General features: G+C 60.1%; 1 protein-coding gene and 1 long non-coding RNA gene across 6 annotated transcripts in view; one reads left to right on the top strand and one right to left on the bottom strand.

The window, feature by feature from the left end:
* LOC127487350 (uncharacterized) overlaps window positions 1-22,594 on the top strand; it is a 1,183,652-nt gene that overhangs the window by 739,823 nt on the left and 421,235 nt on the right. The window lies entirely within an intron of this gene.
* The window catches only part of NFATC2 (nuclear factor of activated T cells 2), a 138,646-nt gene that overhangs the window by 25,057 nt on the left and 90,995 nt on the right, over window positions 1-22,594 (bottom strand). For all 5 annotated transcript variants that reach the window (XM_008250420.4, XM_008250423.4, XM_051832680.2 and 2 more), the window contains exons 7-9: window positions 14,300-14,355; window positions 13,746-13,872; window positions 11,144-11,833 (exon numbers count right to left, since the gene is read on the bottom strand). In XM_008250420.4, coding sequence (XP_008248642.1) covers window positions 11,144-11,833; window positions 13,746-13,872; window positions 14,300-14,355 — 873 coding nt within the window. The remainder of the gene's footprint in view (window positions 1-11,143; window positions 11,834-13,745; window positions 13,873-14,299; window positions 14,356-22,594) is intronic.

The raw sequence follows: 22,594 nt of genomic DNA, 5'->3' as shown, positions 1-22,594 counted from the left end.
AGCCTTGCTCCGACTCCAGGCAGCTGCCATGTAAAACACGGGGCCCAAGGTAGCCAGACCCTCGGATGTTCTAGGGAAAGCCGGAAATCTATATTTTTACGGTGCAATCCCCTGGTTTTTAAATGCTGGCATCTAATCCAAATATTTTTTTAAAAACGCAGTGTGGGTGGGCCAAGCTCAATATCTACAGGCTAGGCACAGCCGTGGAGCACCAGCCGGCCGCCCCTCCTGAGGGCGAAGGCAGACCACAACTCGATCCATCTGCTCGGAGTGGAAAGGGCGCTTTAATCAATTTCGGGTCAATTCTTTTCTAGGCGTCCAATAAAGCTCGGAATTCGTAAGACGCCATCTACGTCCAGAAATCTATAAGAACCGGCTGCGGAACATCTCACAGGCGTGCTCCCGCTGTCGGCTTATGCAACAGAATCTCCACTCTGTCCAGAGTTTTGGAAATTCACAACTCGGGAGTGTCCTCCCCGCTTTCCCGGGCTAGTGGAACTAACAGGCGTCAGATGGAATCCATTTGTTGGTGTGCACAACGCCTGGGCCTCCAGTCCCAAATGCAACACAGGATCCCGCCTTCCAACCAAGCCGGGGTCCCAGCGTCGCCCTAACCTGGCGGGGGAGGGCCCTGCTTCCGCGACCTGGCCTCCCAGAGATGGGGTTTCATGGCAGTCTAAAGGGACAGGACCGGTGCTACCCCGAACCTGACAGCGGGGGCGTCGCACCCGAGGACCAGAACCGGCTCCCTGAAACGCGACCCGCGTCCGTCTGACTTCACCTGCAGCAGGAGGAGTGCGGCTGGATGGGCGCAGCAGGCCCCAGACGCACAGCCACCACGTGACCAGATCCCGGGTCCGTAAAAACTTAAAGAGGTGTCAAAAATGCAGCGGGGAAGAGCCAAACGCGTGGTTTCGCCATCCTCGGAACAAAGCCCCTCTTTTCACTCTGAAAGCGTGGAAGCTGCAAGAAAATCGGTGGTGGAGCTGAATAGAGAGAGCGGGACTCTCGAGGTACACGGAAGGCAGCAACACCAAGTCACCAAATCCAGCTCACCAAAGAGGGTTCAGTGTGTGCCCGTGTGTCCATGGGTGGTGGATGCGTGTCCATGTGTGAGATGTGTGATTGTGTATCCACGTGTGATGTGTGCATGTGTCCACATGTGATGCGTGTCCATGTGAGGCATGCGTGTCCATGTGTGAGATGTGTACATGTCTGGGCGTCCATGTGTGACATGTGTGTCCATGTGTACCCATGTGTGATGTGTGCATGTGTCCACATGTGCTGCATGTCCATGTGAGGCATGTGTGTCCATGTGTGACATGTGTGTCCATGTGTGATGTGTCTATGTATGATATGTGTGTGCCCATGCGTGAGGAGTCTGTCCATGTATGACATGTGTGGATGTGTGTCTGTGTGTCCATGTGATGTGTGTACATGTCTCCATGTGTGATGTGTGTGTCCATGTCCATGTGTGAGATGTATGTCCATGTGTGACATGTGTGCATGTGATCACGTGTGGTGTATGTCCATGTGAGACATGTGTATTTATGTGTGAGATGTGCATCCTTGTGTGATGTGTGTCTGTGTGATGTGTGTCCATGTGTGAGATATGTGTGTGCCCGCGTGTCCATGACATGTGTGTGGATGTGTGTCCATGTGTGATGTGTATGCATGTGTGTCCCTGTGTGAGATGCGTGTGTGTACTTTTTTGGGAGAACAAAGCTTTGCCATTTGTCCAAAATGGGCTCAGTGATGGAGGAGACAGTAGGGAGTGCAGGGAAAATCTAGATTATAGACTCGGTGGCCACCCGTTGGACTCCAGCCCCAGGTAACTGAGTCATTTTCCCTTTCTACCTTTATAGAAAATCAGGCGATAGGTAGCCCTGGAGATGTGTGTGTCAACACAAACTAACATAAATATGCCAGGGCCCTGGCTTTTCCTGGGCTGTGGCCCAGCCTGAGCGAAGACACACTGCAACCTGCGACCCCGCACACGACGCCCATCACATCAGCACCCCCACTCGCTACAGCGTCCTGAGGTCGGCTAAGTCCCGGCACGCCCGGCACACCACAGCCATGGAGGCGGGGGACTGAGCCTCAGCACCCCGCCCCGTGCTCCAGTGAGAACAGAAAGAGAAGGGCCTTTGACGCTGCTCCGGATCTCTGCTTCCCCCAGCTCCGAGCTCCCTCCGCGGGACGCTCACCTCCTGCCGCAGGGGAATGGCGAGGACTCAGGAGGAGACATGCTGGTGGGGGTGGGGGTGGCTGCGAGACCGGCGGCTGCCAGGGGGTGGCGTGTCTCTCGGCCCCCTTCACCGAGCTGCGGGTCAGCTGCGGCTGTGGAATGCAGGCCGGGTGGACGGCAAGTCTGGGAAGGGACTTTCTTGTGGTTTGGTGGCTTCTGACCTCCCAACGCAAGCACGCATTTCTCTGAGAACATCTGCTGTGCAGAGGCTCCCGGCACGGCCGCGGCTTTCCCAGTCAGCTGGGAGGTCGCCCCTTACATAAGCAGCGACTCGGAGCACGCGGCTGGGCGACGCAGGGACGGCGACGTGGCCTCTGGGGTTCTCAGGGGAACAAGACAGGGACCCGCTGGGGACAGACGCCTGTGTGATGCCGACCCTCCTCGGAGAAGGACACAGACCTGCCACGGGCCCAGCTGAGAGATGTGCAAACTTCGTGGGCGCGTCTGCAGGCGAGCACAGTGCCCGGACTTCAGAATTTCCTAACGAGATGCTCCCCTTGGTCCATTAATGGGAGGGAGCCTGACAGGACGCTAAGAATCCAGCCCAAGTCAGCTTCAAAGTCCCTCCACGTGGCCCCTCTGCTTGGCCTGAAACTGGCGACGCTGCTGCTCTCGGGGGTACATCATCTGAGCACCGCCCACACACGCCAGGGACCCGGACACTGCTTTCTGGGATGCTCCAGTGTTCACCTGCACGATAACCCTGAGGGTGGCAGCCATTAGCCTAAGTCACCCAAGAGAGAGGCGGAGCGGCCAGGCTGAAATCCGGAGGGACAACCCAGAAGCAGGCCCCAGAGTGAGACGGGTCCCAGCCCTGAGAACAGCCCCGTCTGCCATGCGACAAGTGAGCAAAGCCGTCTGCCGCTGCTGCCACAGCCGGGGTATCCAAGGTCCCTTCTGCAGGGGGGGCTGCCTGCGTACTTTGCTCCCTCTTGTAAACAAAAGGGGGGGACACACATACTTAGTGGCTTCCCCATACGTTCCAAGACCACAGTGGAGGCAGGTAACTGGGGACAGAACACAGCCCCACGGGAACACGCCCCTGACAAACTCCCACCTTGTCACCCACAGGAGCACTGTACGGCACTGTCTCTCCAGCACGTCATAGTCGTCAGCATCCCTAGGCTCGCACCGTGGGCCACTATCAAGTAAAACGAGGGTCACGTGAACACTAGCACGACGACACCCAGACGGCCGACCTGGTAGCTGAGACGGCTACCGAGTGACCGACGGGAGGGTAGCACCACCAGCAAGGACACGCTGGGAGGAGAGATGACTCAAGTGCTCAGAGCTCCTCAGAACAGCATGCAGTCTACACCTCGTGAACTGTTCCTGGAATTTTCTGTTTCATATTTTTGCACTGAGGTTAACCTAGAGAACCTGAAACTGCACAAAGCAAACTCACGATAAAAGGGAGATGGTGGGATTTGCATGCGCAAATTTGATTACAGAAGGAAACTCAGAGTACTTTCTCGGGGTGGATGCTACTGGCCCCCCACCCCCACCCCGTGGGAGGGAAAGGCCTGGTTCCCTTGGAGCGGGTGAGTGAGCCCCAGCTGCCGAGGGCCTGGCACACAAACAGATGCACGGTGCATCTACTGCACACACCTGTCACAGGTGTGGTGACGAGGGAACGGCTGTCCGAAAAGGCTTGGGGAGGAGAGCTAGCAAGAATGAAAACGAGGCTGGGAAGTAATGCTCTAGAAATCTAGAGGAAAACCAGTATCAGCTTGAAGAGCAGAAACAGGAAGGGCATTTTCCTGGACACCTCCTTATATGGCTTCCAAAACCTATGAGGAAGCTTCAGAAAGCCTGGGAGAAGATGGAGTTAAAACAGATGCACAATTTCTATGAACTTGTTGGACTTATGACGACATACTGCCTTCATAAAACACATTGCAGATACATCTTTAAATAAACATTGAAAAGCATACGGGGACTTCTGTTGGTGCCGGCTACAGGAGCCGTGTGAATTGAACACAGTGTTGGTGGTTGCCAGGGGTTTCCGGCCCATCATGTTGTAGCCCACACGACGACACCTGTGCTGGGCTCTCCAGGCGCCCACAGCCTCGGGTGGCTCAGCCTGGCAACCACCTGGCCTGGTTCTCATTAGAACCAGGAGCTCCTGTGTTCCCCCTACTGTCAGCACCAGGAGGCCCAGCCCCTGGGAGCCACCGTGGCAGCCGGGCTCATGGGCAGTGGCCAGGCCTTCGCACGCTTCCCCAAACAGCAGCCGCTTTGTCACACACAGGCCTGCCGTGGGCACTGTGCAGCCCCAGTGGAAGATCCTGACCTGCTGGACAAAGCGAGGCCAGCCTCAGGACACGTCTGCACCCCTCCGTTCCTCCCCGCTTCCTGCGCCTGGGAGGGCGGGCCTCTGTCGGCTTTTCCCTTGTCTGTTTCCCACATGCGGGGTGACGCCGGCCTCTGGGTAGACAGCCCTGGCCCCTCTGCCAATAGCATAGCTTAGCACAAATGTGGGCCATGTCCAGCCCCTGCCAAGGACCCCGCAGCAGGGGACACGCCCACAGTTCTCCTCCCTGCATCTCCCTGTGCAGATCAACACCTGGGGGAGGGGCCTTGGGCGTGCCCTGGGCGCTGCCCACGTGGATTAGATCGGGGCATGCGGGTGAGGGGGGTCCATCTCCAAAGACCGCACAGCTGATTTTCCTTCCTCCTATGCAAAGCTCTTTTAAAAATCTGAGCCACGTTCTAGAAGAAGGCAATTCAATTCCTAAACAAATAAAAACAGCTAATATTGATCAGGGTTCCTCATGCTACGCCCAAAGCATCCGACAGGTGTCAACTCCACCGTGGGCACGGCAGAGGAGCGGGTCTCTTGGCCCATCTCCAGGTCACAGGGAAAAGCAGGCTAATCACTTGCCCATGGCCACACAGCCGGCATGCAAAGCTGGCGTGCTAGGTCTAAGGGAGGTGTCTGGGGGAGCCTGGGGACCGGCCGCCGCACCACACCTGTCTCTGCAGCCGGGCTGAAGCTGAGCCGCTTGGCAAGCCAACGCAGTCAGCGCCACAGAACGTCACACGTGGGGGTGATGGGGTCAGCTCTGCCCAGGGCCCAGAGGAAGCTGCTTCCTGCCACAGTCTCCACTCTGCCATCTGCGCCCGACGTGAATGACGCCTGTCAGCTGCACATCAGCTCCCTCTCTGGGGCCCTTCCCGTCTGCTCTTCATCTAGAATATTCCCATCAAACACAGACCCAAGTGTGGAAATGGCAAACACAGGGCTGAGCGAAGATCAGAAGGCACAGAGACCTGGTGGTGGGCGGGCCGTCACCGTGTGAGCGTGTAAATATTCACTGTTGACAACCTTTTTGAGCCAAGTTCAAATATGAATGCATTGTTCACGGCTTGTGAGCATCTGAGTGGGAGGGAGTTTCAGGGGTGAGGACCGGCTGTAGATTTCAGCTGCTGGCCTGAGCGAGGCGGGACAGGTGACGCCCAAACATGTGGCTCCCCACCCCCCCCAGCTCTGCTACGCAGATCCTGGCAAACGAGACACATTCCTGAGAGGTGGGGGCCGGCCTCAGGCTCCCAAGACATAAAAGACCTAACGCCGAGACCACCCCGCCGACTCCCACGTGTCGTCCTGGGAGTAAGGGGTGTGGATTGGCACAGCCACTCTGGGAGACCCACACCCCACAGCAATGGCTGTGTGTGGGCACCAGGATGTGCACCAGAGACCGCAGGACGCGCCCCGGCTGGAGCGACGGGGAACGCGGGGACCGAGAGGTGTCACAGCCTGGGGTGGGCAGAGAGGAGCCAGTGGTGAGTGGGCAGCCCTGGTGACGGGCAGGCACTGCCCCCGTGGACAACACAGAGGGACCCAGCCAGGGCTCTGGGGGCTGACAAGATCCTGTTGTCACGCACGTGGGAGCCCACTCTGAAACACGAGGGTGCTTTCAAAGGTGTAGGGAAGATGGAACAAAAAGACAGGTTTATCTGAGCACACAGGTGTGCTTGTCTGAAACCCTTGTGGGAAAGGCGTCTTCAAAGAATCCATGGACAATGCTTACAGCGAAAAGGCGGGCACGGATTCTGACTTTTTTGCACCAAAATGAGCCTGTCTTTTGATCCCATTTCTCCGTGAACTCTTTGAAGCCCCTGTGTGCACAGAGCATGCGGGATCCCGAATGTGTGCAGACCTCAATGCGCACTCACGACAGTTCAGGGACGAGCGCTCAGATGCCTCCCGCGAAATCCAGGTCCAACAATCGCCCTGATGGGAGCTGAGCGCCGCGAGCCCTCCCAACACGTCCACACTCGCTCACCGCCCCAGCCGGCCCCACGGGGCCTCCGGCCAGCACTCAGACCGCATCCTGGCCTCTGCACACTTCCGGAATGGCGGGTCAAGGATCTCCCACGAAGCCCACGCCATGCTCCCACCCCACAGCCCCGGTCTAGACTGAGGACAGGGGGAGCCTGCGGCAGATGGGTGGTGAGGCGGCCCGGGGACCTCCGAGCCCCAGCTCCCCCGTGGAGTCACCGACACCCAGGCTCTGACTGGGGTCTCATCTGAGCCCACTTTCCCAGGCCTCTGCACTGCCTGCCTGCACCTGGCTCCTCACCCCAGCACGTTCTGCTCCTCACAGCCTGCCCTGCTGACCTGACGCACACCCACCGCGGTCCTACAGACAGATGAACCCTCTTCCTCCTGCCGTCTCTCGCCTCCCCTGGGCCACTCTCCTAAAGCAGCTGGGTGCCTTCTCTTAGAAGGGAAATCCAGTCACTGCCCAGGGCTGAGAGGCAGCTGACGACCAACCTGGCGCCCCTTCCCTCCGACCTCGACCTCACTGTGTGGCCCCTCCCATCTGCTAGGCCTTGGGGGCAGCCCCACCCCTATCCCGCCCCCTCCAGCTCCTAATTTTGCCGGTTTGCCTGCTGCCCGCCATGCTGGAGTCCACCCCATCCCAGTGAAAGTCGCCACGAGAGCAGGGCTCCCACTGGACTCGGTCCCTGGCATATCCCTAAGTCACAGGGGAGTGCCCGGTGTGGGAGATATCGTGGAGTGAGGGGGATGAGGAGGTCAGGGACAGAGAAGACAATGGAGAGGCGGGTCTAGGAGCTGCTGGAGACCCCCAGGGACCACTGGGGCTTCAGAACAGGAGACTGTCACAGCAGGGGACAAGAGCGCAGAGAACAGGTGCGGGTGCGACAGGAACTATATGAAAACACCCGAGCAGGGGTGGGAGCACCGGGCCCTGCAGCAGCACTCATTCTGCCCAGAGAGACTGAAAATGCCTCCAGCCGGAGTGGAGAGAGGGAAGGAGAGATGGAGAGAGGGCTTGGGATGGGGGGGCGGCATCCCTGTGCACACAGGCGGGCGGGCCGGGGAGCAGGCACCGTGGCGAGGGAGCCGAGCAGGATGCCAGACAAGACCCTTGGGGTCACACGCAGGTCTGGGAAGAGGGTACCAGATAGTGGGGGCTTCTCAGATACTGGGGAGGGGCGTGGCCAGCGCCCAGGACGTCCATTTCCTTTCTTGTGCTACAGAGAGAGGGCTGGAGTCCACTGCCCCACTTCCTTCTCCAGCTGCAGACCCAACTCCCAGCTCCGCCACACTTTCAGAACCCCAAGGCGAATCCATGGCAGGTCAGAAACGGCCACCCCGGACCCACGCCTCACTGCAGCCAAGCCTGAGCCCCGTGGGAGAGCCCCGCCCCTGCCCTTGAACAAGACAGGCCTCGGTGTCTCCCATCAGAGCAATGGCCCTGGAGGGTCCAGTGTCAGAAGCACACATGAGACAGCAAACACACAAGTCTGAAAGCCACATGCGCAGAGGGGACACTGGAGATGTCCCACAGGTCCAAGGATCTGTGAGCAGGGCCCGAGATGCCAGCAACCGGAGGCCACACCGTGCCCACGGCAGCCCAGGGCTACGGCGAGGTGTGGAGTGGACTAACTGCCATGTGGAATGGCCAGGACGGCCTCCCCAGGGAAGAGGCCCAGGCTGGGCAGAGCCAGGCAGACAAGGCCAGTCGAGCACCAGACACGAACCGGTGCACACCGCTGCCCATGGGCACCACACCTGCAGAAATTCTTCCACTCCCCCATCATGCTGCGGCCCCAAGTGATGCATGGGACGGAGCCACGCTGGACGGAGCCCACATCTGCAGGGCCCTCAGCTGTGTGCGGGAGTGGGGCAGGCTCCAGGCCCCCTCGTCACCCAGTTCCCAGTAGGGCTGCAGCCTGGCCTGGGGTCCAGTCCCTTTGGGAAGGCCACGCCCCCAGGCTTCAGAGACGTTTGTCACCCTAGGCCCCGGGAAAGTGCCGAGAGGTCCCACGAGAGTGGTGTTTTTTTTTGTTTTGTTTTTTGTTTTTTGTTTTTTTGACAGGTAGAGTTAGACAGTGAGAGAGAGAGAGAGAGAGAGAGAGAGAAAGGTCTTCCTTCCGTTGGTTCACTCCCCAAATGGCCGCTACGGCCGGTGCCAGGAGCCAGGTGCCTCCTCCTGGTCTCCCATGCGGGTGCAGGGCCCAAGCACTTGGGCCATCCTCCACTGCACTCCCGGGCTACAGCAGAGAGCTGGCCTGGAAGAGGGGCAACCGGGACAGAACCGGCGCCCCAACCGGGACTAGAACCTGGAGTGCCGGTGCCGCAGGCGGAGGATTAGCTTAGTGAGCCGCAGCACTGGCCAGGAGTGGTTTTTAAAACTTTATTCAACCCAGCTTCTCTCACCTTTTGAAGCCATGAAAGCTTCCATCAGAGGGCAGCTCCTAAAGCCTTGGGGTAGGGATGGGGGGTGGGGGCGGGGGTCACCCGGAACCCCCTGCAGGTTCCCCCAGCGGCAGCAGCCGTGCCATGCGCAGTCCTCTAAGAGGCCCGAGAACCAGCAGGGGGTGGGCCCATGCCCAGGGGGCTACCACACCTGGCCACCTCCCACACAACAGCACAGCGCTGTGGCCGGAGCCCACCTCGGACCCACGGGGACATCATGGCTCCCAACGCAGGCGCTCACTGCTCGCCTTCAGCATGGGGTCAGGGACAGGGAGCTAACCCGCCAGTCCCAGAGTCCCCTGGGAAGTGACCTGGGCTCTCATTTATTTATAAAGCGCCTCACCTGTAACACGACCGCGCCCCACACACGGACAGGGTCCGGTCTCAGCCACGTGGCACGTGTCCACACCGCTAGGCCCTGTGCATCACGTGTCCGCCGTGCAGGTCAGCCCCCTTGAGGACAGGACCTGAGCCGTGCCTCACCCATCCCCGGGGCACAGGGTCCAGCACAGGGGCCCGGACTCCACTCGAGACATCTGGCATCGGATTATCAATCATTAACGAAGGTCGGCCTTGTGAGGCACCGGGCAACATTAACCGGCAGGAAGCAGCCCCAGAGTTGTGGGCCTGCTGAGGTCAGGGGAGGTCTTCGAAGGATCGTTTTACTGGAGATAAGGCATGGAAACTTCTAGAAGCCCCAGAGCCCAGGTAATCTGGCACCTCAAGACTTTGCTCCAAAGGGTTTTCCTGTCACTCAAGTACCTGAGAGGCTGGAACCCGCCCACTCCCCACAACCACCAAGGCCTTGGTCTTACTTCCCGCTCCTTGGCTGGCTTCCTGGGAGTTAATTTTCCTAACTGGGGTTCTGGGGTACAGGCGAACACCTCTAATCTGAAAACGTGCAGTGCTGCAAAAGCCGAAACTCTGGACACTGGCGCACGTGATGTTCAAAAGCCTTCAGATGCCGGAACACTGTGGGCTTTCGATTAGGGAAGCTCAACAGGTGAGCTCTCTACATACTCCCAAACCCCAAACCTGGCGATCTTAAACCTGAGCACTTCAGATGAGGGGTGCCCAGCCTGTGTGCCAGGTGGACCACCTGCAGACAAGGGGTGCTCAGCCTGTGTGCCACGTGCCACCACCTGCAGACAAGGGGTGCCCAGCCTGTGTGCCGGGTGGACCACCTGCAGACAAGGGGTGCCCAGCCTGTGTGCCGGGTGGACCACCTGCAGACAAGGGGTGCTCAGCCTGTGTGCCGGGTGGACCACCTGCAGACAAGGGGTGCCCAGCCTGTGTGCTGGGTGCCACCACCTGCAGAGCACAAGGCAGGAGCCCGGGATGGCTCCTTCTCCCATCAGGAGAACGCACAGCTCTGCGCTGGCTTCCCGAGTTCCCGAGAGGAGCTGCAGCAGCCCCCCACCCCCCCGTGCCCCAGCTGCACCTGGCCGGTGCCAGGTGAGTCTGCCCAGAACAAACAGCCCTCCTTCCCTGAGACGCAGACCCGAGGCCACATCACAGCCGCTCCACGACGACCCCCAGGCAGGGCCCTCTGCCCACAGACCGGGGCACCCACGGACCCACACAAAGGCCTCTTGCATCATCCGCTTGGCCCAGCGGCCCCACTGGCCGGGCTCACCACGGCAGGTGCCCACCTCTCCCATCTGTGTGCTCTGTCCAGCAGCACGCGGCCGAGCCCCACCCACAGCCTGCCGGCGAGCCCCCATTCATGCGGCCCGAGCCCCTTCTCAATGAGTGCTCTTCTTCCTCCCCTCCCCGCCCCAGCACACACAAGAGCGCTACAGAGCGGGGGTTTCTGCACCGGAAAAAAGGGAGCTCGGCTTTCCTGTCCTTTCTGCGTTCCTGTCCTCCGCCTAAATCTGGCCATCGGAAGGGGAGTGGAAGCCGTTAAAGGGACCAAGTTCATGACCCTGGGGTCTGTCCTGGGGCTACAACTGCCCTGGCTGGCTTTCCCTTTCAGAGCAGTGAAGGGGGGAGGGATCTAATGCTACTACCCACCCCAGCAGCTCCCACTGGGAAATGAGACTGGCAGGACATTCAAGGTCATCTTACTCACACCCCGGAAGTCCCAACGAGGGCCCTGAGGGAACACACCTGGGCCACGTGGGGCCCTCCCCGGCCGCTGAGAAGAGGGAGACTCTTACCGTCATCCAGGTAGGTCTGGTCCAGGTTCTGCTCCTGCTTGATCGTCACTCCCGCAGGTAGGACTTCCTTTTGGTCACTGACCGGGGGTCCGTTTTTGGCAGCTCTTTGACTCGTGGCATTCTGCTGCTGAATGACCGTGGGGTAGGAGCCTGGGCTCAGCCTCTGACCTTGACCGGCGGGGGGCGGGCCGGGCCTGGTGGAGCCGGGCGCGAAGTTCTCGCAGTACATGATGTGCTGGAACTCTTGGTGGCTCCCGCAGCGCAGCGGCTGGTTGGTGGGCGAGTAGTGGATCACCGGTGAGGCCTGCTGGTTGGCGGGCGCTGGGTGCAACAGGGCCGAGCCCTGGCCCTGGGAGCCGGCATGCACCAGCACCGAGCGGTGCGTGTCCGCGAGGGACAGGGGCGCAGCCATGAGGGCCGGCTGCTGGTAGCCCAGCAGGCTGGGGCTCAAGCTCTTGCTCCGCTGGTAGAGGACGGCCGCCGGGTTCTGCTGCTGGTAGCGGGCGTCGGGGGACGGGAGCCCCGAGCGGAACTGCTGGCAGGGGGCCATGGTGGTCACCAGGCAGGAGGGGGACTCGGCCACCATCGGGTGCTGCGGGTAGTAAGGCTGGCTCCCCAGGCCTCCGTGGGCGGGGCTGCAGATCAGAGTGGGGTCGTACTCATCGGTGGGCTCTGTCTTGATGGCTGGGACTGCGAGGAGAGAAAAGCACACGGGGGCAGGAATGGCCGTGAGTCCACACAGCTGGGCTGCGTCCCTAGAAGCCCTGGGCGGGCGCCTTAGGTCACAAGTTCTACCCTTCCAGTATGGGGCAGGTGGCTGGGGGTCTGGCTCAGCCCTGGCTGGGACGTGGACAGGCTGTGTCCCCAGCAAGGGCTCAGCAGCGGGTGTGTGACTTGAGATCCCTCGGGACCCAGGCTTGCTCGGCCACGTGTCACCACGGATACCAAGATGCACAGTGCGTGTGGAGGGGGTCTCATCCATGACCTGAACCCCAGCCACCCAAACCACACACACACACACACACACACACACACCAGCCCCTCCACAGGAGGATCTCTGTCTGCTCTGTCCACTGCTGGGTCCTCTGGGCCCGGAACAGCACCTGGAACCTAAGTGGCTCTTGGTCATTTTCCAGGCAGAGCAACCATCACACAGCGGCCTCCTCGGGTCTGTAATAGCGGCTCAGGCCTCAGTTTCCTAACCTGTCCCCTGGTAGAGAGTCGCCCCTTCCCCATGGCCGGGGGCGGCACACAGGATGGCTGCGGCCACCTCAGTGTTTCTTCTGACACCTGCGGTGCTGTTCCCTCCCCACCCCCCAGCACCAAGCTGCAGAAGTGGGGGTCGACCTCCACCCCCGGGGTAACAGATCACTGTCAGGGCTGCAACCCAGCCCTGGGGCAGGAAGCAGCAAGGACGCACCCCGCTGACTGCAGCCACAGGAGCCGGTTCCCAGGGTGCCATTCCAACACCGGCACCCGGCTGCTGGCACCCCTGGGCGACAGTGCACCCGCCCAGGCCTGCTCAGCTGGACTACAGCCACAGCTGGCCCAGGAGGTTCTCACTGCCACAAGGACAGCAGAGCCGGAGCGCCATGAAACGTAACTGAAGGCCCCTGCGTGCCCAGGGGACATGACATCCGCTGAGCTGCTGTCTCGAGTCCCCCAGTCATTTCCTCCAAGCTTTGGGCCCTGTGAGGCCTGGGTGACCTGACCGCCTGCTCCTGTGTCCCAGCTCCAACACAAACCTGTGACACCCTCCAGGTAGCCACGCCTACCAAGACCAGGCCACCAGACCGTCCCTGGGTTCAAGGCTTCCAGCTGGCCCGAGGCTCTGTGTGCCATGGTCAGAGGTCAGGACCCATGCCTGCCCGGGTGACCGGCTCGGATCCCAGGTCTCCAGTCCTGGCAAGGGGACGAGCAGGTGCTTCTTGGCCTGCCCCCCAAGGGCCAGCTCAAAGCAGCATCTCAGATTGAAAGCCACACCTCCCCGGCCACCCCCGCCCGTCTCCTCTCAGCCCTTATCCCAGCCCAGTGTGGCACTGGTACTCCCAAGCGGGCCAGCTCCAAGGGAGCAGGGATTGCTTGTGTTTTGCTCACTGCTGGGTGGGCCAGCCCAGAACAGTGCCCGGCACACACTGTTCTAAACAAAGCAGAGAGAGACACTCATCACTCTTCTTGCAAGTGCAGGGCTTTGTGGGAATGAGACCTGTGGCCTGGTTGCCCCTGACCCCTGGTGCTACCGAAAGCTTTTGCGGACTTGAGGGCAAATGCACCTGCTAGTCCTGGCAGGGGCAGGTCTCAGACAGGACAGGTGTCGTCCACGTAGCCACCTGCTGCTGCCCACGTCTGTGTGTGACCCCTCCCCCGAAGGCAGACAGATGACCGACTAATGACAACAGTCGCTAATGTCACCCACATCACCTCCCAGGCACTGTGCGAGAATCTCGGATGCATTTTATTTCTGCAACTCTGAGAAGATCTGACAGATGAAGATACGGGCTGAGAGGTTGCGTCTCCTGTCCGCGGTGGCCCGGCTGGAGCAGCCCAGGGAGTTCCAGGAGCTGCCCGCTGGACACGGGCGCGCTGGCTGAGCGGACCTTACCTGGGTGGTAGGTAAAGTGCTGAGGCTGGCTTCGTTTCCTCTTCCCATTGATGACGTAGAAGTTCACCTTTACAGACGTGCGGGTGTGCTTGTTCCGATACTCGGGGATCTCGACAAAAAGCATGTTCTGGAAGGAAGCAGGGGTCGTGGACTCAACCAGACTCCTACACAGGCCCTGGGCACGTGCAGACCGCCCTTCTAACGGGAGGGTCTCGGCACGCTCCTGGGCACACAGGCCATGTGCGAGGGAAGGGGAGTGGAACTCTGCATTGCAGTATCCACTAAGCCGTCACAGACGCCAGTCAGAGGGCCTGGCGCTCGAGCGACGTCTAACTCGCTCGGCGGAGGTCCAGGGTCAGGTCCAAAACAGGGGGGACTGTGATGGAGGAAGGGGAGGGGGGAGGGGAGGGAGGGAGAAAGGATGGGGGAGGGATGGAGGGGAGGGGAGGGGGAGGGGGAGGGGAGGGGAGGGGAGGGCAGGGCAGGGCAGGGCAGGGGGACAGCGGGGCTCGTGAGCATGAGCTGTCTGCCGGTCAGCTGGCCCGCGTGCTTACTGGCTGGCTCTTGTCCTTATCCACCGTAGCTTCCATCTCCCAAACTTGCTGCCCATCTGGAAAAATAAGAGAACAGCAGGCTTTGAAAGAACCATTAGAAACCAGAGAGCGAGACAAAGGCTCACCCACTCCTGCACATCTGGGTTTATGGGCTATAAACCTTCAGCCAGGTGTGCGCATGAGCAGCGCATAGTCCCTTCTCCAGAACCAAGGAATGTTGACGGCAGAAAACCGGGCAGCCATAGGAAAGTGAGATAAAAAAATACTGCCTGGAATCCTCCAAAGCTATTTGCAAAAGGCTCTGACCGCTCCAGGATGCCACAGGGACCCCATTTCCGGTCCAGAGTGGCCCAGCTGGGCCTTCTCCATTGTGTGAGAAGGCAGGTCGCCAGGACAGTCCATCCGCCCCAAGTCCAACAGGGGACCCGGCCACTTAGACGGTGTCCTGGGCCCTGAGTCACCACGGAGAGCGCCGACACCTTCCCGGCATCACGAGAGCAGCGCCGGGAGCTCTCCCGCCCGGGAGCAGAGCGCTGCTCCCCCACCGGGGCCAACAGCTGGGCCAAACCAAACTGCATCTGCACAAAACACATTTCCCCCGCTGACCACCTACACCGGCCGCCGGGGCGCTCCCAGCCGAAACAAATCCTTTCCACGAGGACTTCCAGGCTGTTCGGGGGGACACGGAGTCTGAGGGATATTAACCAGCTTTTTGAGAAGGGGAAAATTCTTCAAGCTAATAAGCATTTGGAAAACGCTGAGTCAAAGTCAAGTGGGTTTCCTGCCTGTGGGACTTCTCAGAGCTTCAGCCCGCCCGCATGCACAGTCACTCCCCGGCACGCCCGAGGACCCCTCCCCGCTTCGGAAGTGTAGCCACTTGCATCCACTGTGATGGCTCAGATCTGAGCCCAGAAAGCCTTGGCTCTTAATCCTCACTCCAAGAACTCTGGGCTCCAAGCACTGGGAGGATGACCAGTACAGAACCCGTCTCCCCAGCTCAGTAACCAGCCAAGACCCGCCATTGCCACTGGGGCTAACGCCGTCTGGATGGCCAGAGCCGGAGCGCTCTGTAGCCATCAGGGCTGGCAGTCTCCGCCCTGTGGTTCTGCCAGGTGGGAATCCTGAAATGACTAAGCGGGGCCGAGGAAGCAATGGTGGATGCCCCCGACTCTCCCTGCAGTGTGGTCCCCGTGGGAGGGACCAGCGTGCGTCCATCACTGCTGCCCAGCGCACGGCAGGGGCTGCGCACACGCAACTCAGGTCTGCACATCCGGCGGCAGCGGCTGTCACAGGCACTGAGCGCACAAGAAAGGATGAAGAGACTGGGCGTCAGGGCACAGGAACCTCGGTTGCGCTGCCCTGGGTGGTTTCGGGGTGCAGAGCTCTGCACAGCTCTCGACCTGCGTCCCCAGGCTGGGGCCCGGCACAGAGCGCGTCTCTATTCTCTCCCCGCAACGTGGGCTCCACGCCAGAAGAGCAGGTGAGGAAGGCAGGGAGGGAAGCAAAACCGAGGTGACCGCTGGCTCCCGGCGGCCTTCCTCGGCTGTGGCTGGCTGGCCTCAATCCTGCCACCCACGGCATCGGCGTCACTGTTCTCTGGGCCCAGGCCAGAGCCCCTGCTCTGAGAAAGGACGGGCCGATTCCAGACGCTCCTGAGTGCGAGGGGAGAGCTCGGGGGAAGTGAGCAGGAAGCAGCAGGCTGCCCCCCCGCCAGCTTCCCTCCCAGCTCCCAGCCCTGACCCAGGCAAGGCAGAGTGCGCCAAGTGGCACCCTGATGACAAGGATTCCCTGGGACGGGAATCTCTGGCAGATGCCTCACCAGGTCCAAGGAGCCAACAGAGACGGGAGGGAGACTCTTCCCCATCTCTGGGGGGCTAACGGACTAAACAAGACTCCACCAGCCACAGCCAGAGAATTCCTGTACACCAGCACCTGGGGGCACCCCGAGAAATCAGCAGGCCCAGCACTGTCAGATGGGGAAAATGAGGCCTGGAGAAGGAAGGACAAGGGTGCAGAGACACGCGGTGCAGTTACTAAGTCACTGCCCATGGCGCAGGTGCTGCCAAGGTTGCTAAGCAGCAGTCTGATTGCCAGCTCCTGCTGGGCGGAGCCAGGTCCCAGTGGGTGGGACAAAGTCATGCAGGGCTGCCAAAGCCTTCCCTGCCCCCTGGGCCCCCAGCGCAGCGCTGAAACTCCACCACGGGCCCCAAGGCCCGCACACCTGGCTGCCGCTCTCTTTCCCACCCCTCAGGATGCTGGTCTCACCCCAGTGCTTACGAGCACTGGCCACTGCCACTCGTGTCAGCCCCTCGCAAGTGGGGACCTTTCTCGGCCTCACACGAGCCTAGGAGCGAGGTCTGCCCTTGCCCTCATCCTGCAGGTGAGGTCAGAGACGCAAGCACAAGCCATGCACACAGTGGGGCGGGGGGAGTCGAGCTGAGCCCCGGGGGCCTGGCTCTACAGCCTGCAGTCCTTGCGCCATGGACAGTGCCCCCCTCAGAGCTCCAACCCTAGAAAACCACCCTCAGGGCAATACCGCCTTGGAACACACACAGTAGGGCAGCAGGGGCTCCACAGGTCTGGGCCAGGGAGGGGAGGCCACAGCATGCAGGAGGATCCCGGCCACTCCAGCCTCCTCCCGCTACGTGTCCTGCAGCACAGCCGCCTTCGCCTCGCTGTCCCTGCAGCAGCTGGCATTTCACTGTTGTGCACCCCAAACCTTGGAGCAAACACACCCGGCTTTCAACCCAGTTGCCCTAATCTGCTGTGTGACCTCGGATCAGGTACTGTCCCTCTCTGTGCCTCTAACCGCAAACATGGAAGTAACCACCATTCCTCTACCTCCTAGGGTGGCTCGGAGGGTTACCTGAGACCCGAGACACGTGGAGGCTGCAGCGTGTGACAGCAGCCGGCAGGGTCACGGGTACGGCGTGATCTAGCAGCGACAGATCACCACTCGCCAGCGTTTCATCACTTTCACATATGTGTGCCACAACATGCTAATCTTTAAAACCAGAAATACAGCTCTGATTGCCATCATTACTACGTCTGCCTGCAGGTCTGGGCTGGGTGGGGTGGCACTGAGCAGGGGACAATGACTGTAAGGGAGATGGGGACACCGTGTGTGTGTGTGTGTGTGTATGTGTGTCTGAGTGTGTGTGTCTGCGTGTGTCTGTATCTATGTGTGTGTGTGCGTGTCTCTGTGTGTGTCAGTGTGTCTGTGTGTGTGCTTGTGTGTCTGTGTGTGTGTGCACGTGTCTGTGTGTGTCTGTGTGTGTCTGTGGGTGTGTCAGTGTGTGTGTGTCTGTGTGTGTCACTGTGTGTGTCTGTGTGTGTGTTTGTGTGTGTGTCTGTGTGCGTGTCTGTGTGCGTGTCTGTGTGTATCTGTGGGTGTGTCAGTGTGTGTGTCTGTGTGTGTCACTGTGTGTGTCTGTGTGTGTTTGTGTGTGTGTCTGTGTGCGTGTCTGTGTGTATCTGTGGGTGTGTCAGTGTGTGTGTCTGTGTGTCTGTGTGTGTGTCTGTATCTGTGTGTGTCTGTGTGTGAGTGTGTGTGTCTGCGTGTGTCTGTATCTGTGTGTGTCTGTGTGTGTGTGTGTGTGTCTTCTTTCAGAAATGGCTCTTTTTCACCACAGTTTGAGAGAGAGACCTCATGGGAATGAGACATCAAAGCCTAAACCAAGCCAGAGCCGGGCGCACGCTCAGATGTCAGAGGGCAAAGGGCAGCTTCGGGCACGTGGCCTGGGTGTGCGCTCAGCAGGGGACAGGCCAGCGAGGGGAGAGAAAGCAGGCAGCCCTGGTCCCCCGGGGTTTTACCCAGCACATGGACGATATGCTCGGGGCTGGTGTCCAGGGGCAGTGTGAGAAGCAGCTCCAGGCCATTGTCCTGGGCTCCGCCTCCTCCTCTCACCCCACACCTGCAGGGTACACCCAGGAAACACGGGAATGCCATCCTCTGAACCGCGCTCCCACAGGGCTTCTAGAATCTTCTGTCCAGGTTCAGGTCCAGCTGTCACCATTGGTCAACTGTGTGGCCTCTGGGTAGCTAGATCGCTCTGTGCCTCAGTTTCCCTCACAGGCACAATAGCCACGTTGCTATCACTGAGGTCAGAGAGCTGTGAGAATGAAGAGACTGTCGTGCGTCACACTTTGCCACGGGCCCCACCCACGGCCGGTGCCACCACTGTCAAGGCTGCTGTAGAGGGGACTTGAGCACTGGGGAGCCGGGTGTCCACCAGCCTCAGTGGTTGCCTCTAGGAACCCAGAAGGGCCGGGCGCCCTGCCCCAAGCACCCTGGTGAGCGGCAAAGCTTTTTGTTCAGCTCATCGCGTGGCACTCCCCACTGCAGATAAACCAAATGGACAGGCAGGCGGCTGGTGGACTTCATCATGAGCCATCTCAAGTTAGTTACGCAGCACCGGGTGTCCCGGGTACAGAGCAGGAGCTGCCCTCAGCGAGAGGCGGATGTGCGTTTTCCTCCACGCTGGAAGTGTGCAGACCAGGACAGCCACCGGCCCTGGTCCTAGCCCCGGGGTCTGCAGCCACGGAGTAACCAACTCACAGCAAAAACGACGGAATATTACTCAGCCACGAAAAGGAAGAAATCCCAATATTTGCAACAAAAATGGATGCAAGCAGAGATCACTATGCAAAGTGAAATAAACCAGACCCAAAAACATAAAGGTCACACTTTCTGATTGTTAACACACAGTGTAACACAGAGAGCAGAACAATTACACGGACGTCGTGTGCAGTCGTAAACGCCGCGTCACTGAACCATGCCACATAAGAGACGACACACTCTCCTTTCCCACGTTAAAAGACAGAACAGGGAGGGACAAGACGACTCGGGGTATTAGCGATGTTCTGTCTTAATTTGGGTGTCGCTTACGGGTGGGATCAGAGGACCAAAAGCTCTTTTATCTGTATACTTGTGAGCATTTCTTGGTATGTGTTCTGTATTTCAATGAAATGTTTTTAAAAATTTAGTAAAAAAAAAAATGAGTCTATGCCAAATACTACAAACTGTTTCTCTTGTTACTTTCCCTCAACAACAGTGTAACAACCACTGAGGTAACATTCACAGGTGTTAGGGCAGCAGGTGATCAGCTGGTTAAGGTACTCAGAAGAGGGTGTGTGCAGGTGCGGGCCGTGTGCCAGCCCCGCCCTCCACAGAAGGGACCAGAGCTTCCACGGATTTTGTATTCAGGTGCAGGTGGGGGGTGGGGTCCTAGCACCCATCCCCCACAGGTTCCGAGGGACCATCTGTGATGCGTCTGCCTCTGCTTCGGGACCCTGCGCTCCGAGCCATTTGCGCGGTTTTACTTCTGGGGTCAGGAGCGGCGACGCCTTCAGGGCTCCCTTCACTGACTCAAGAAATAGGTGGAACTAGGAGGGACTCTCATTTGTCTGCTTTTTTAAAATAAAATAAAATCTTGGAGCGGCCATTTGGCATGCTGGCTAAAACGCTCTGGGGACACCAGCAGCCCAGATCTGAGCCCCTGCTGGGGGTCCAGGCTCCTGTTTCCAATCCAGCGTCCTGCTAATGCGCACCCTGGTGTCAGCCTGGCCCAACTCTGGCAATTGTATTTGAGGAGTGAATCAAAGGATGGAAGGTCTCCCTCCATCTCTCTGTCTCTTTCAGATGAAAAATTAAAATAAACAAATAAAAAGTACAAATAAAGTCTTTTTCTCAAGGAAAAGTGTCGTGTAACTACCTGCTCACTCGCCAGCCTCCCTGGAGCCCTCCAGAGCCGTAACCAAAGCAGAGGCGGCCGGGGCGGGGCGGGGCGGGGTGAGAAGCTGGGTAAAGCAGGTGGCTGTGGGATGAGCCACACTCACCCCTCCGCCCTCCAGGGCCCCACGCACGGAGGCAGGGCCTGATGTGTCCCCTGGGGACCCTGGAGACATGAACTTGAGGCTCCTCCCCTCTGCGGGGCTGGGGACCCTGCTGTCTTGCAGCTCCCTGTCCCTGGCCTGGCTGAGGCCATGGTGGCCTCTCTGTCCCTGCTCCAGCCTCCGGGCCTTGGTACCTGCTGCCCCTGCCTCCTGAGAGCCTTCTGCAGACCATGCCCACCCCACAAGCTGAGCTCCGCAAAGCCCCCTGAGCCTTCTCCCTTCACTTCCTACTCTGCCACCCACCCTAAACGTCATTTTAGCTGACGACTGGCTCTCAGTCCCCGCCTCCCCCACACGGAGCAGGGCCACACCTGTCTCCTCTCTGTCCCAGCAGCACAGCACCTAGAAAGCGGCTCCTAAATAGAGGCTGAATGTGAACGCACCGGCCTCAGGACCCCCTGGTGTGTTGCCCACAGCCAGAGCTGGGGAGACTTGGGATGCCCACCGGTCCCTCCAGCAAAGGGCTCCCACCAGCAGGCACCACGGGCCCCTCCTGGAGGAATCTCCTGAGGGGAACCAGACACAGCCCGAGGAACTCAGCCCCAGGGCACTCCCAGGGCCCCCAGGGAACAGAACCGAGATGCCAGGTGGGGGGCTCCATCGCAGGGAAGGGTGTGGCTGGGGGCTGGGCAACCTCCTGCAGCCTAAGTCAGCCTGGAGGGAAGGAAGCAGCTGCCTTGGGCAAAGAGCCTGGCTCTAGAGGGGACTCAGCGAGAATCCGAGAATCGGCAGGGAAGAAAAATGGCGCAGGGGCGTGGCTGGGCAGCACAGCTTCACCACCGCCACCAGCCCCTGCCCGGCGGGGCGGTGGGGTCCTCCAGACCCGAGCCTCTGCACTCCAGCGGCCGCTCGTGGGGAGCACTCGTCAACCACGCGTGCGGGAGGCAGGGTCCTGGCTCGGGTGGGGCCGGAGTCAGGGCGGTCAGCCATACGGTGCAGAGAGAAAGGCCAGTCCCCGCCACCAGCACCCACCGGGCTGCAAGCACAGGGAGAGAATCGGAGCTTGCGTTAGGAGAGCAGGCGTGACGCTGGCCAGGCCGGGCTGGGACTTGGAAGCTTGGCTAAATGCAGATGGCTAAAGGATTTCGGCCTGCTCTTCCAGAAGAATGTGTCCTCGGGGGAGCCGGGCTTAATGAGTCCAGCAGACTTGGGGATCGAGCCGCCCCCTCAGCTTAGGGGTCCAGCGATGGAAAACGATGCCCAGCGTTCACACTCACTGTGATCTGGGAGGGGGGAGGGCTTTCCCCTACTCCCTGCTGGGCTTGAAATCGGAGATGACCCCCTAAAATCTATACAAAAATGTGGCCCCACGGGACGCCCCCAGACAGCCGGGGCACGGCTCACTCGCCTGTCCGCTCCCCGTGTGGGCCCCTACCCCACACCGCCCCAACCCATTCTTCACACCAGAGCCCATCCCCCCCCCCCCCCACTTCGAGAAAGAACCCAAGCTCCTCGCCCGGCCCCCTGGCAGGTGTCGCGTCTGCTCTCACCTCCCCAAATACCCTACGCTCAGCTCCACACCAGGGCCTTGTCACTGGGTGGATCCTGCAGCCTGGGATGCCCTTCCCATGGCCCAGAGTCGCTCCTTCCTGCCTGGCGGGGGCTCTGCTCAACGCCACCTCCTCAGGGAAGTCCTCCCTGACCTCTCTCTCCAGGGAGTGTTGGATTTAACCAATAAAAACACAGGGCATCCGGTTAAATCTGGATTTCAGAAACCAGCGAGGACTTGTGCACTACGGGTATGTGTCAGACTCCTGCCATAGCACGGGGCTTAGTCACACCAAAGAAACTCACTGTGGGACGCACACTTAACCGGGGGCCCTGCACTCCCCACCCCCAGGGCTGCAAACCCTTGGCTCGCCTCGCCCACCCTGGCTTCATTGTCTCCATAGCTTTTTCCCCATCTCAAAGCTTGAGGCTGCCCACCCAAGGGCACAGGTCCCCAGTGTCTGCACATGGCAGGTGCTCAGGGGGGACCCGGGGACAAGGTGCCGGGGCAGCAGGGCACGCCTGATCAAGGCCCACTCTTGCCGGAAGCCAGCGACAGCACCTCTGGTCCCCAGCCCCAGCGACCCTCCTCAGCACCGGGCGTCATCGCCACACGGTTGCCCTGGAAACCAGGAAGCTGGGGTTTGGGGCCCAGCCCTGGACTGACAAGCTCTGTCACCTCAAGGAAGTGCATCAACCACACGGTGTGACTCAGCTTCCCTGTCTGTAAAATGGGGGTGGGGGAAAGCACACAGTGCACCAGGCTCTCCCCGCTCCGCAAGCCGACATCTGCAGGAGTCTGCTGCGCCCGGGCTGTCACCTGCCCCAGACGGGGCCGTTCTCCTAGATGTGGACCTGCTGGGCTCACAGGAAGGAGATGCTGGGGTGCTCTCTGATGGCCAGCAGTCCAGG

The sequence above is a fragment of the Oryctolagus cuniculus genome, chromosome 11, assembly GCF_964237555.1.
Source record: "Oryctolagus cuniculus chromosome 11, mOryCun1.1, whole genome shotgun sequence".
In the NCBI taxonomy this organism is placed as follows: Eukaryota; Metazoa; Chordata; class Mammalia; order Lagomorpha; family Leporidae; genus Oryctolagus; species Oryctolagus cuniculus.
Note: the sequence above shows the minus strand (reverse complement) of the source record. Positions and strands in the feature narration are given on the sequence as shown.